Genomic DNA, 14733 nt, shown 5'->3' with positions numbered 1-14733 from the left:
TTAGGGGAGATTTAGATATGAGTTTGTCAAAGCTGATGCTGATGTTTTTATAGAGCAAGAGATATTAGAAACTGAGTTCGAGTTAGGGCTGCTATGGTTTCTGCTGAATATTTGCACCCTTAGTCAAAAACATATATATATTATTGCCTACATTTTAATGTAGTGTATAGACAACCATATATTCAAGTAATAAAACAAGTAAAATCAAATACAATTTTTTTATTTTTTTAATGAAAAAATGAGTGTTTAAACTTCTTCTTACAGGTAATATAATTTACACAAATTTGTATACTATACATTTTTAATTGAATTTAAAATTTTTATCTTCAGATTTATGTCACAATACTCTTACCACATCTTGCCCTTAAAGGAATGCAGTTAATTTTAATGCAACTAATATTTTACAGATAATATTTTATTCAAATAGTATACTTTATTCAAACAAATATAAATATTAATTTACAAAAATAATTGAACAATATAAATATAAAATCTATTTTATTTTAGAGCAATGTATTGTAGTCATGACACTGCTAGTGTACTGTAGTTTTTACACACTATGTTTTAGAAATCAAAGGTTATCCCGATTTGGAAAGTTCTTGCATGGTATTACTCTATATAGTTTATATAGATCTTATAATTTACATTGGTGTCTCAAGAGTGTGCTAGCACTAGCTCATCGTAGCTCAATATCAAAACTCCCTAGCAACAAATCACATATGAAACGTATTAAACCATCTGAAACTAGTTTCCTTTAATTTTCTCTTGCGGTGCTAGCCTGAATCTCCTCATCCGAGTCCCATGCGTGATTATAAAGTAGTAATATGAATATGAATGGCAAGAACCACGTGGAAAGAGCTGTCTCATTTCAAACAAGGCTTCTGTATATGATGTTTGATAATGTTTCACAAACACTGTCATTCCACTATCTCTGCAGAGCTTTCCTGCCAATCTGCAGCCTCCATCTTTTCAGTTTATTCAGAAGAACATAACAGATAATCACTTCTCCTTTTGCCAGAGCCATGGCTCCTTTAGATGAGAGAGATCAAGTTTCACTCCTCATTTTTGCGATTTCTCAGTCATGCATTTTGATGTCAGTCACAAATCCCTAATGCCTCGCGGTGGCGTGGTGAAGCGCAGCTCTATTAGATTTATATTCCAGCTCGCTCAATTATGGGGTGGAAGGCATTATCTCCAGTACTATCTCTACCAAGGACCAAATTTACCCTTCATTCGCCAAGACCAGAAAATGAACATGAATAGATTCAGTTCTGCCAGATCTCCTGACAGCCTCGTCAGATGGTTAAGATTCTAGTCAAGTGCGCCGATTTATTCGAAGCATTAGTTTTATCGTAGTTCAGTCAAATGGGTTTCTTAAATCTTAACTGAGACTAAATTGATAAAAGTGTAATTCCTCCTTTGTCTGTTATAGCCAGTGCCAGAGGTAAACCTAAGCTGAGATTTCTGAACATAAGCCATAGAGGCGTTGCATGCTTTCTCCATATTTGTCTTCTAGTTCTGCCATTTCGTCAGGATCCACAGAGGATGAAAAGAAAAGAGCTCGGATGGCCGCCGCCGTGTGCTGTGCTGGAGAATGCACCATGATGCCCTCCAGCCTCTAAGGTGGGATTGTGGAAGGAGTGCCATCTGCTGTCTGACATAGTAATATAGGTGTGTTGTTTGTGTGTAAAAACATGAGTGTGAATGTGGTCATGCATGAGGCGAGGTGTCAAAGTTTCAATTCAAGATTCAGGAAGAAGTTAAACAAATGAGCAAATCATATTCTAGATATTACTATTACAATATAGTAATATTAGTATATTACTATACTAATATTACTATTATCTATTCATCTGACATACTCTGACATCTATCTTAGTGCTACTCTTTAAATTTGAGTAGAAATAAATAGATTTTAAGAAATAAATATTTTATTGACTTGTTGTAATGTTATAGGGCTGTTAAACGATCAATCCTGATTAATCACATCCAAAATAAAAGTTTTTGTTACATAATTTGTGTGTGTGTGTATTGTACTGTGTGTATATTTATTGTATTTATATATAAATACACACATACATGTGTATATATTTAGGAAAAATTATCATTTATATATTAAATATGTTCATTTTCAAACATGAATATTGATATGCTGTGTGTATTTATGTAAACATAATAAATATACCATGTACCACACTTATCATGTAAACAGAAACTTTTATTTTTGGACGTGATCAATCATGGTTATTTTCATTAGACAGAAACATTTTGTAACATTATAGTGCTGTCAAATAGCTGATTCTGACCAATGAAAAATAAAAAGAGTTTTGGAAGCAAGTATCAGTTGTCTGAAAATGTATTAAGCAGCACAACTGCCCTTGTTTTACTACAAGTAATATCATAGATTGTAGATATGTGCTGTTACACATGCCTTAGAGTATCGTCTTCTTTAAAGTATTCACAAAAACACCATGGTTGTGTAATGAATAATAAAAATGCTATATGATATCACCATCTGATGCCATCAATGACACCCTTTCATAGGGTTATTTCCATAATTGAGCTTGTACATTCCTCTGTGTTTTCTTTCTTTATTAAAATGTAATAAATGTATTTACATATCCAAACTTTGCAGCCACACTTTTATTTGTTCCTCTGCATTTTGAGATAATTTTGTTCCTCTTTGCCTCTCAGACTTGTCTGGAGACATCCAGACTCTGTGAGTCGTGCGGATCAACAAAGAAGCAGTCTTCCAGCAGCGTAACCATCTGGCCCTGGAGCAAGTCATTGGGATTGTGGCTGGCACAGGGAGGCGGTGGGAGACCAAAGCACTTCCTGTCAGCATCTGCTGGGATTAGAGACTTTGGAGGTGCAGGTGTAGGCCAGGGCTCTTAGATGGATCTATCAATGGATAAAGTGTCTCTTTTAAAAAACAAAACTGTCAACCAGTCAAAAAATATATTTACCGTTCAAAGGTTTGCAGGATCATTTTTTTGTTTAAAAAAAAATGAAAAATGAAATTGATACTTGTTCAGCAGCACAGGCATATCGATTTGATTAATTATGAAGTAAATGCATTTCAATTTTAAATAAATTCTATTCTTTTTAACTTTATCTTCGTCAAAGAATCTCGTAAAAAAATGTTTTACAGGTTTTACAAAAATTTTAATCAGAGGCAAAGCTGTTTTCAACATTGATAAACACAAAACAAGTTACTTCAGATAGTAATACTGCACTTATGAGTATTACTGTATATTTAAATCAAATAAATGCAGCATTGTTAAGCATGAGATAATTCTCTTAAAAACCATTAACTTCTGAATAAAAATCATTTTTGGTGCTGCTGGGATTACACCCGTGGATGAGTTGAAAAACAAATAAATGTCAGTATTATATAAAAATGCAGATATTGGCCAATAAATTGTACCACGATGAATCAGTTTTACTTTAGATGTATGTTTCAGGTTAAAGTGGAATTAGAGACTCTCTGTACTGTGTGTCCTCTGTGAGGCTGCTTGGGGCTCAGCTGGAAGCTCTGGTGGAAAACCAAGAGACTTTACAGACTCTCTGCCTACACCAGCCATAGGCAGAGAAGAGAGACAATCATGCAGCTCTGCCCAGATCCCACACGTCAGAGACAAACAGCTCATCAGCGGCACACATGGGAACCACGCGGTAAGAGGACACACGCTGCAAATTAGGGTGCAGACCCATCTTTCACCTTATGATTTGGAGTCCTCATCAGCAGATGAAAGCTCCTGACTCACTTCCCAGTGTGGCTGTATGGCATTGATGGTGCACTCTTATTCCTATCTTCCACACAAATGTTTCACTTGGCCTGTATATCTGTCCTTCAAATCTTTGTTGTGCAGTGCAGAAAGGATCATTCTGCATGTTTCTCCTCCCGGTGGAGCAACTGCCCATGATTCCTCACACCCTACCGCTGTACACCTCAGCACATTGGAAAAAATAAACCCTTCACGCAGTTCAGATCTATAGGCGTTTATTCTTTCCCTGCTTCCTGCCTTTGGTTTCTTAGAATCAGCTATTCATTTGCTGTGATGCACGTGCATACTGATTTCTTTTAATGTACCTTGTATTTTCAGACAAACTTTAAGCGTTACTTGAGATTTGTTCCAACGTGTTGCTGCACATGTTATAAGGACTATACATAGGTAGGGAGTTGACTCTAAACTTTCTTATGTCTTTAAACCATAAAGGGATGAAAAGAAAAAGCGGGAAAAGATTTTTTTTAAAATGTATCACGCTCTTTAATAGTTTAATAGCAGCATTAATTTGAAGGTTGATATAAACTGACATGGTATTCATTGCTGAACACTGAATGGCTTGAAAAAACATTTCAAGGAAAAGACTGAGTCACTGCATTTTTATTTACATATATATATATATATATATATATATATATATATATATATATATATATATATACACATATATATACTCATACTATATATATGTACTTTTTATTCTTACGCATTTGTCCGATGTTACTTCCGGTTCTTTAAATGTGTTTGCTGGGAATCAAAACTCTGAGCCTCTGCATTACTAGTACTGTGACCTCAGAAGAACACAGTGAATATGAGTAGTAGCCTAAAATGTACAGAATACAGTGTTCCTACAATCATGACGAAAAACCTGAATACTAAGAAATGTAAAATTATTATTTTCCTCACCTAGAAATGTTACTGATATAAATAAATGTTTAAAAAGTCAAGGAATTTCTATCAATGTAAAGTTTGCTAGTTATTCTCTGATCTATTTTGTGTAGGAATCTGTGCTTAGGTATCTAGTAAAAAAAGTCTGATTTCCAGCCTTCCACATTTTGAGTTGAATAAGATTTTTTTTAAATTTCAGTAATCAGCTAAAAGGTCATGGAAATGTATTGGTTAAAATGTATCTGAAAGACCCTTTGAAAAGCTATAGGAAATAGAACAGCATTTGTGAAAAAGAAGGTGAAGCCTTCTATAAATGCCTTTACTGGTCAAATTATAGAAATTGCTGACCCTAAGCTTTTTAACAGTAGTGTGTGATTACATTTAGCAATTTCTGAAGGAGAAATGACAATCTTTATCTTCTTGTGTCACTGTTGTAGAGAGTTTCTTTATGAAAAATTTCTCTTAGACAGGCAGTACAGACTGCTAGGTCCCAGATTTCTTTATACTTATTTGTTGTATTACTATAAATTTATCTAGTTTTACGGACGTAATGCCACCATCCAATTAAGCTTTTATGCCAGTTTTCCCAGTCTCCTTGGAAGCCAGGCGTTTACAGATTCTGCCTAAGAGAATACAAGCCCACTTGAACAGGAAGACACCAGCATCTAAAGTGACAATTTGTTTTGTATTCACGTGCTGTTAGGGAAGGATTTATCCGAAGGTTAAGCAAGGCTGATAAGCTTAGGCTGGAAATTTCCAAAATGATGAACAATTTTGATCTTATGTTCATCATTTCTCCAAAAGTAATAAATACAGAAACACAAAGTGAAGTATACATGTCTCTGCATGTAGGCGCTGGCTTGTTCATTTTCAGGTAAATCAGACTTCAAATGTAGTGATTTGTTCATCGTGAAAGAGCACTCAATGCATCAACCCTGCACCTTTGCTTAACATGACTTAATCCAAATACCGAAAGAACCTGTACACCATTACTGTGGACTCCATAAAACGGCTAGGCAGCTCGGGTTGGAACTATCGCTTTAAACAGGCTCTTGGCATTTTTTAAGTGCGACCATGGTGAGACATTCCGTGGGCATAGATTTGCCTCCTCAAGCACTGCATTTCTTCTTTCTCACGAGTCCTTGAATGTTTTATGACTATGTACATGTCTCTGCTGTCGTTAGGCAAAACTTATTTAGAACAGCAGCGATGTTTTTACATGGTAATATCTGGGTTATTCCCCACTTTACCTGTCCACCACTTCAGTGACAGAAAGCGTTGAGAATGTGTTCACTGAAGTGCAATGACTAGTTAAGTCCCAGTGCGATGTAATATTTCAGGTAAAGCGCGGAAGATGAGGGGCTCAAGCAGCTGCACGGCTTCTGTGGCGTGTTTGTGTTGACACCCCATGTGAAGTAATCCCGTCTGAAAGCAATCACCCACCTGTCTGCCTGTCCTCTGAAGAAAGCCTTGGATAAAGACCTGTCGCGTGTCTAACAAAGTCCATCTTTCAGGAAGTTGCTTGGGCCACTGGCGCTTGTGTTGAAGCTTGACGAGCTCTTCAGCATTGATGGTGCACATTCAAGCGGTTAGAAAATCATCCCGTTTGCAGTAATATTTAAAATCGCACTTTTGTCTTTTGTTTCTGTTTCTTTTCCCCTCCAGCAGCAATCGCTTAAAGCCAAAGAGGCCCCACGGGCGAGGTGGAGCTCTCTATTTTGAAGACTTGTCAGAGTGTCAGCGATCTCAGGCGAGAGGTGAGATTCTTGTGACAAACTACGCTGAGGGATTGATCAACATGGAGCCAAGAATCTAAAAACAAATCAAATCTTCAAAGCATCCATTCCAGTGTTCCCAATATCACTTATGCTGAATTTACAGTAGCATGACATATTTACTTAATTTGTCAATCTGCTACTGAACTGAATGGCATGAGATTTAGAAAGAACAAAAGAACAACACATGTCTATTAAAAGTCTTTTAAAGAATGGCTTTGAAACTTTCAAAAGTTTAGTTTGTAAACCATTTAATGAATCCATTAGAGAAGTTACTGAATCTGATCCACTTGGTCTGCAGAGATATCATAACTTTTACTTTGAGGTGATTTGAAATTAAAACTGCACTACGATTTGTTTTATTTGAACAACAATATACTTAACATGACATTACATAAATAATATTCAATATTATTTATTGTGAGCAAATCTGAACATAAAAAGCAAAAAACACTGCGTATGGTCTCATATGTGACATAATAAAAGCCCTCATAGGAATACTCCTACTTTAAAAAGAATTCATATATTGCTCATAGTAAATGGAAACATGGTATATTAGCTTAAAACAATCTCGACTTGTTTTTGCATGTAATTATACCACTGGCAGTTCACATTATTAGGCTTTTTCTTTTGTTCAGCTTCATAGGGTGGCGGTGGGAAGGGCCACTGAGCTGCTGAAGCTGCATTCAGATCATCTGGTGCTGCAGGCCCCTGAGAGGCCTCCGGTGAGGATGGAAACCTGGAGGCTGTGGCTGATTATGCGGCACACTGATTCTGAACACAAAGAGCAACTGGTGGAGGTTAGGCGGCTCTGTTTAACACTTAGTTCTGATAAAAGAATTGATTACAAAGCAGTTTATTAAAAACAAACAAACAGCAGATTCATTTTACACCATTATTTAAATAGTGACAGGAAAATATATAGGTTTTATGCACGCCATGAGAATTTAACAATAACTATATTGCCGGAATAAAGGGTTTGAGTTTTCATAGAGTTAACTTCCAGTGTGAGTGTAATTTTATTCACATTTCAGACTTGCCGTTTGCTCTGCCACATTTCACCAGGACTGAGCACTGGAATCACCTGCGTTCATGCTGAGAAACTTTCCGTGTCATTGGTCCTCAGGTAAACAGAGAGAGGCTGTCTGCTAGTAAATAGGAATGCCACGACATCTTAGTAACTGAGACTTTTTTTTTCCAAGTCTTTCAGAGACTTTACACAATATAGATTTTGTTAATAAAAAGAACAGAAGACGACTGTTGTCGCCTCCAGTTAGTGCTTATTTTTCAAAAATCAGCAATGCTTATTTGACACATTTACGCACTCTTGTTGTTGACTTTTGCAGCTCTGATTACGAAAAAACAGCAGAGATAAAAAGCAATTACATGCATGGCATAAAATTTTCAAGAAAGTGCAATTAAAATGCATTTTCAGCTGAATGAAAAAAACACCCCAAACAAAATCATGCTTCAAATCTTCTTTCTGGTTCTTGCTTATTTTCTTTTTCAATGCAAACAGTAGCAGTTAACATCACGAACATATGAAAAAAAAAGTAAGATTAGGCCAATGCAGAATGTGCAGAATAGGTGTATTTGCAGTGAATTTCATCATGCTTCATTAGCATATCTGATTGCAAGCTAGATGGAGTGTTCTTAGAGAGGGCAGCCTCACCTCACCAGCCAATAATGGTGAGGCCTAAAGATCAGGCAGCCAATAAGAGCACAGCCTTGAGGTGGTGAGCAGCTTCAGGGTGCATCGTGTGAGTTTACTTTATCTGTAATTCCAAAGCCACAGAGTAATTACCAGCTGAATCCACACCCTCAAGCGGAGACCTTGAGGCTCTGCTGCCGCTGTGTTTGTTTTTGAAACATCCTCCCAGTAAGTTGTAAATCATAATTGTACAGTTGCGTGCGGGTTAGATGGTGCATTTTATGCTGTGGGACACTGGAAGAAACCAACGATGAATATTGATATATTCAAGATGTTGCACAGTTCGAATTAATGCAGTCACATAGAACTTACAGTTTACTGGGGTTTTAAAGACACCTCACCAAGGCTATATGTTATTTAATCAAAAAATACAACTAAGCGTGACATTGTGAATTATGATTACAATTTAAACAGATTTCAATTTGAATATATTTTGAAATGTAAATTATTACTTACATATGTATATGCATATTTCCCTTGGTTGTTAAGAAAATACTTTGTTGTTATTTATTCTTTTAAATATTTGATCACAAAAGAAATATAATTTATTCCTGTGAGAGCAACAATGTTGAATTTTCAGCCAATACTTCAGAAAAGTTTTCTTATCTATGCTCCCAGGAAAGGTTTTCCTCTAAAAACAAACAAAAATACAATAAAATAAAATATACATACATACATATTGCATTATTTTTGTATATATACTATAACCCTTTTTATATTTTGGAAAGAAAATCACTTGTGTTTCCACAGTGGCTGCGTTCATGTAAATGTAAAAAAAAAAAAAAGTTAACATATTTTAAAATGTAATTTATTCTTGTCATGCTTAGCTTGTGGTACATCAGGATACTTGATAAGATATAAGAGTTGTTGTTCTATAGTGTATGATTACTGCTGCATTAGATAGTCTTAATCCATTCTTGCAGAATAAAAGAATTGATTTAAGATAAATAAGTTGGTAAATAATCAAAACTTTCCTAAGCTTTTGAATGGTCCTGCATATTTAACATTGATGAAGAAAGTTCTTGAAAAATAGTGTTAAAAGCGATTTCTCCTCAGATCATCTCAGCAACAGACCACTGCTCTGCACCCCACCAGCAAGATTGCCAAAAGAAAACCTGGATGTGTTTTTGCAGAGGCCAAGGGTCCCAGCTGTGCGACATGGCCATCCTACTGAAGGAGATCAATGATGTGTTTGAGGCCGCAGAGAGGGTGCGTCTGTATCAAGCTGTTCCAGTCTACCTGTCAGTGCCTAGGCTTGCTTTTTAGGACTTCACGCTTAAACAGCTGCTTTTTCTAACTTAAGACATGAAGGCGTACTTACCCACCCAGTATTGTAATCTGGATTTCATACAGGTGCTTCAGTGGCAGCTATTTCCAGGTGCACAAAATATATTTGTTCATGTCTGTGGGCAGGCAGCGATAAGGTTTTTTTTTTTTAAAGGTCTTTTTCCTCGTAGCCCAGATTGTTACTCTTTTCCAGCCGCTAAAGATATGTGCAGCGTGTTTTACCACCATCCCATCCCACTCCACGTGAGGTAATTGAATAGAGGCGGATAAATCTCTGTGAAGGCAAAGGTTAAAAGAGGCGCATTACTGCGTACGCGCTGCAAGATGCAGGTCTGTGAAAGTCCCTTCACTCATCTGTATTTGGACATAGCGCTCAAGAAGGATCACGTTTGAGGCGATAAGCGACTCTTTCGAGTGAAACTCTGGTTTTCTCGCGGCAGCGCGCAAAGAGCTTTATCTGCGGCGATATTGTATCAGAGTCGAAGCAAGGCATCAGTAACATGACAGAAACCACGGTGCCTGGGGAGATGTTTTGTTCCAGATGAGAGGCTCCCAGTCATCATCAGAGCCAACCGGGATATTTCCCAAAACAAACTGTCATCCCCAAGATCCTGCTTTTGTATCTGTTCATCACATCACTGTCCAGTCATTTTCAGACTAGGCGTGTACTTGAATCGCATTTATCTTTTATTTGGGACCCTATTTGCATATTTAGTTTTAATGCCTTAAACTGTCTTTCCTAATTTCAGGTGATAAGAAAACATATCTGTCTCTACCCAGACCAGGGGTGAGTCTCACAAGCAGTTATGATTTTCTTCATGAAATTCCTCTTACCGTATCATGTCCTTCATTATTTACTGATTCATCTACTTCATAGAAACACTCTGCCAACCTGAAATGACAGTGAGGCTGCCAAACTTGGCCTTTGGTCTGATTTCCCCAAATAAAACATAATCGTGAACAAAAAAAGCTCAAGTATTTTTTGAATAGGTTTTATCTGTCCAATTGGAAAAAGACTGGGCTGAAAAGTTTTAATCTTGCTCTATTCTTGACATTATTTGTCATTTTTGTCCCTAAATATTATATACCTTTGCTATTCCTTTTTCAAATGTAGATTACAATATTTTGCATTTTAGATTAATTAAGATTTCAAGAACAGCTGAAGTAAGCCTAGGTGTGATAAAACTAATTTATGTGTGTCACAAAAATATATAATTTGATAGCAAAGGAAATGTAATTTGGTCACAAAAATAAATAAAAATAATAAAAAAATGCATATATAATTATTTATTATTATATAATTTTTAAATAGGATTTTATTACTATTTTAAATTACCTGTGATTTTTAATAAAAGTAGTATTATTTCATGCTTTTGTAATTGTGTTTATTAGTTTAATAAAAAACCTGGCAGGTTTAAAAGCTGAATTTTAATGTAATAATTATTTTTGTTTTATTTTAGCTTTTTCAAGTTTTTCTAAAACCAATTTTTAATAGTTTAATCTTTAATGTTTTTTAAAACTTGAAAATGCGTATAATCAGACATATTACTTTTTTAACAATCTTTTAAGCAGCGAAACTTCTTGAATTACTGTAACTTCTGCTATATATATTTAAATAAAAAATGTAATAATTTATTAGTATTTAGTTCTTCATGAAGTATCCTTGTGGCGTGATCTGTTCAGGAGCAAACCACCATCGCCAAGCTTGGGCTGGAACTGTGTCTCCTCACTTCAGATGTGGACTCAGAGGTGGAGGCGCTGGGGCGAGCAGGACCCGCGACATGGATTGTTTGTGTCAGATCATATCCAGCATGGCTTATTCCATGTACCTCTTCACCAGGTAACCCACTGGAAACCTTTTCAGAAACTTCATAGTCCGTTTATCAGATCATCAACTTGTGGTTGCCGAAGTAGTGTTATATTACACAGGAAATTCACATCACGGCATGCTGGAAAGTTTAAACTTTATGAAAAACGTCTGTTCCAGAAGATAAGAGCATGTTAATTTAGTACCCAGTAATCTGCACTTTCTGTCAAGCTAAACAATGGTTTCTGGATCTTCTAAGGATGTTTCATTAACTCTCTGGTGTTTTTTTGCTTCTCTGTGATTAAGGGGAGGGGAAGGCCTACTGAAGACAACTTTGGATCTATTCCACCAAGCCCGAGTCGCCAGCGTTCATTTTCTCTCTCATAGGTTTTTAATTGAATCTCCTCAAGGTGCCGTTAAGAGCAATGAATCCTCTGGAAAAGATGGATCAATATATTATTAAAAGGCCAGCTGTCATTTGTCTGTGAGATACAGTGATCAGGACAGGAAGTGTGCTGTGAATGGGAGAAATGCTGATTAGGCAGTGTGTCGTTCTCAAACACAACCTCTTACGTCAAACACAAAATTATAACTCATAATGTAGAAAAAAACAAAGTCTCCAAGTTAGACGTTGTGACTGTATGTAAAAAATAACCAATATGCTATTTCAAATGTTATAAATTTCTATTCATGTAAAGCGTTAGCTGATTTGATCTCTTAAAGACTGTGCTGATTTAATATAACCAAGTAATTTTATTTTTATTTTTTACATGGATCAATTTCAGCATTGCCATAGTAACAAACATTTTCTGAGGTTTTGAACTACTCTGGTAATTATGATAATTTGATGACGACATAGCATGACACCAATCATTGGATTTGACTACTAAATGGTGCTTTTCTCATTTTCTTGAGACTTCAGTCTTCAATATCAGTGAGATGTTAGTAATTTTTTGGGAGTATATATTTAAGTTGGAATTGCTATTTAATTCTTGAAATAGCTGCCTGGAAATGTGCACATATAATATGGTAATAATCCTAATCAGAAAAAGTTCTGTTACACTAAAAACAATATTGTTATCACTTTCACATCAGTTTTTCAGCTAACGATCAATGATAAAAACATTGACAGTCAATCAGAAAGTGTTTGAGCATTTAAAGCTGCAGGCGACAAAACTGCTGCGTGCAAATAATAAACCAAACATTATTGTTCACGATTATGGACAGACCTGTATGTAGAATAATCCGTGCATGCTTGTTCTATTAATTTATTTAGGTGTTTTCTTACTTTAATATTAAAAAGTAAGTGGTGTGTACAATCATACAGCGTAAAGCCTTACATTGTAGATTTTTTTTTTTTTCCAGGTGTTGTCAGACCAAGGTCTCAGCTGTGCCACATCCTCCACTCTCTCTGTCGCAGGTAATGCTCCCGCGTGCCCAGCAGGTCCTTATGTACCACAGTTTAATTAGGCGCCTGTAAATAAAGCACTGTAATGGCTGCCATCCATCTCACTGGGACCACAGAGACGTGGCTATCAGCGTTAGTTAACCTGCTCTGGCTGGGGCCGACAGAGCCACTCATCCATAATCACAGAGCCTGACACTTGTGGTGCACTGCAGTTTGATTAATAATCGCAAACATGCCTGACCCACAATGCATTTTCCCAGCTGCGAGCTGAATCGGCTAGCAATAAATTGCTTATCTCAGTTTATTTTGCCATCTTTTTCAGCAATTACCTCGCTTTAGCAAACCTGTAATGCAGTTTTAGCTGAAAATCTCAATTAGGGCTATTAGATTGTTAAATTTGTCCGTGCCCCAGGAAGTCCTGAAAAGAAAAGCAATGATGGATGCATACAAAACAAACTGCTACTATATATATGTTATAGGCTTATGTGTGTATTATCATTAATCCAGTCTTTGAAAGTGTCACGTGATCCTTTTGCTGCTTGAAGTTTAATATATAGATATATAATGGAAAAAGTTCACAAATTGTTAATTGTCTCGTTAACAGCCTGCAGTGTTCATAAATTTGCAAAGAGTCAATGTAGGGAAATGAGTCTCTAAGCAAAAGGGCTACTGTGTTGAAGTTTAGTTCATGCATCTCCCAAAATCTCTCAAATGTCCTGTTTGAAATGTTAAGGCCACATATTGTGTCTGTGTTATAGCTGCTGGATGAAGACAGAATCCTTATTCTGTCTGAGACCGAGAAAGCTGTCAGCCGCATGTCAACAGCTGCAGGTCTGTGCCAAGACTCCGGTTCAGGGCAAGAGCGCCATCTTTCAGAAGGTAATCCAGTATAACCGCCGCAGACTGCTCTTGAACGTAAATGAATGGGCAGACATGAGTAGGGTTTTGTTTGTTCGACTCGACAGTTCAATCCATTAATGCACTTAAATTCATAAACTGGTATCTGAGGATTCAAATGACATCGAGTCGTCTTAATTTCTGACATTTAAACAGAACAATATAAACTAAAGTTAAAAATTACTTGAGTCACTGCCAAATGTGATTAGATAATAAATCTGTTTCTCCTGCAAAGACACTGACCTCACTCTATTTCCTGACTCCATTTAACCTGATAAAATGGCATGCTGTCAGGAGTCATCCTTCTGTTTTGATAAAGCAAAGGTCACAGCCGGGCGGGTTTAAATAGGTTTATAGAAGCTGTGTTCTTGACGTGCTGTGGAACCAAAAAAAGCGATCTCCGGAAAAAGCAGGCTCAATCAGGATCTCCCAGCATGTCTTCAGGAGCCATCGTGTGGTTTCAAGCATATTATTTCACAAAAACCAATTATAGGAACGCTCTGTTCCACAAATCAGCTGTCAGAAATGTATAGATTGTTGTCGCTGAAAATGATAGCTTGACTGAAATGTGGGTGTGCGTGGTGTGTGCTTATTGCAATACTGCATTTTGGGAAGTTTAGTCAGCTAATGATTCATCCGTTTTTCTTGTCTCGTTCAGGTCGACTCATCCCATACAGAATACCAAAGGCATTTTGACAGTGGTGGTATATTTACTGCCCATCTGTAATAAGCTCATCAGAAGGTAGGTAGCAACGTGAACATCTGGATTAACTTCTTTGCATTTTATCTGTATTAGATGGCAATGTGTATTTGTATTTATATTTAGATTACATTCACGCCATCATCTAACACTCACTTCTCTTAATATTAATAATAATTGCTAACTTTTTGTTTTTCATTTATTTTTGGCATTTTTGCCACTTTTTATGATGGGACAGATTAAAACACAGGAGATAGTGGTGAGACTGGGAAAAGGCCCTTGGATGACATTTGAAAATCTAAATGAGCAAATCTCAAAAATGTTCATACTGTACAATTATTATCAGATTAGCAGTATCAGCCTGAATTTTTATGACTGTACAAACAGTATATATATAGGGTTACTATAGTTAACTTAGTCAAACAAAGGCTAAAGCTGAACTAAAACCATAATAAAATAGTTTCTTGAAAGA

General features: G+C 36.4%; 1 protein-coding gene across 1 annotated transcript in view; it reads left to right on the top strand.

Annotated features, from left to right (window-relative positions):
* ctnnal1 (catenin (cadherin-associated protein), alpha-like 1) overlaps positions 1–14733 on the top strand; it is a 46907-nt gene that overhangs the window by 31519 nt on the left and 655 nt on the right. Inside the window, 25 exon segments of the mRNA XM_043217967.1 lie at positions 1433–1444; positions 1517–1608; positions 2678–2725; positions 2728–2815; positions 3472–3556; positions 3558–3692; positions 6345–6368; positions 6371–6433; positions 7090–7164; positions 7167–7217; positions 7219–7251; positions 7486–7546; positions 7549–7577; positions 9229–9267; positions 9270–9375; positions 10199–10236; positions 10327–10352; positions 11108–11204; positions 11206–11223; positions 11225–11289; positions 11563–11614; positions 12622–12669; positions 13423–13464; positions 13466–13551; positions 14220–14315. Coding sequence (XP_043073902.1) covers positions 1433–1444; positions 1517–1608; positions 2678–2725; positions 2728–2815; positions 3472–3556; positions 3558–3692; positions 6345–6368; positions 6371–6433; positions 7090–7164; positions 7167–7217; positions 7219–7251; positions 7486–7546; positions 7549–7577; positions 9229–9267; positions 9270–9375; positions 10199–10236; positions 10327–10352; positions 11108–11204; positions 11206–11223; positions 11225–11289; positions 11563–11614; positions 12622–12669; positions 13423–13464; positions 13466–13551; positions 14220–14315 — 1509 coding nt within the window.

Source organism: Puntigrus tetrazona, chromosome 19 (genome assembly GCF_018831695.1).
Source record: "Puntigrus tetrazona isolate hp1 chromosome 19, ASM1883169v1, whole genome shotgun sequence".
NCBI lineage: Eukaryota > Metazoa > Chordata > Actinopteri > Cypriniformes > Cyprinidae > Puntigrus > Puntigrus tetrazona.
Note: the sequence above shows the minus strand (reverse complement) of the source record. Positions and strands in the feature narration are given on the sequence as shown.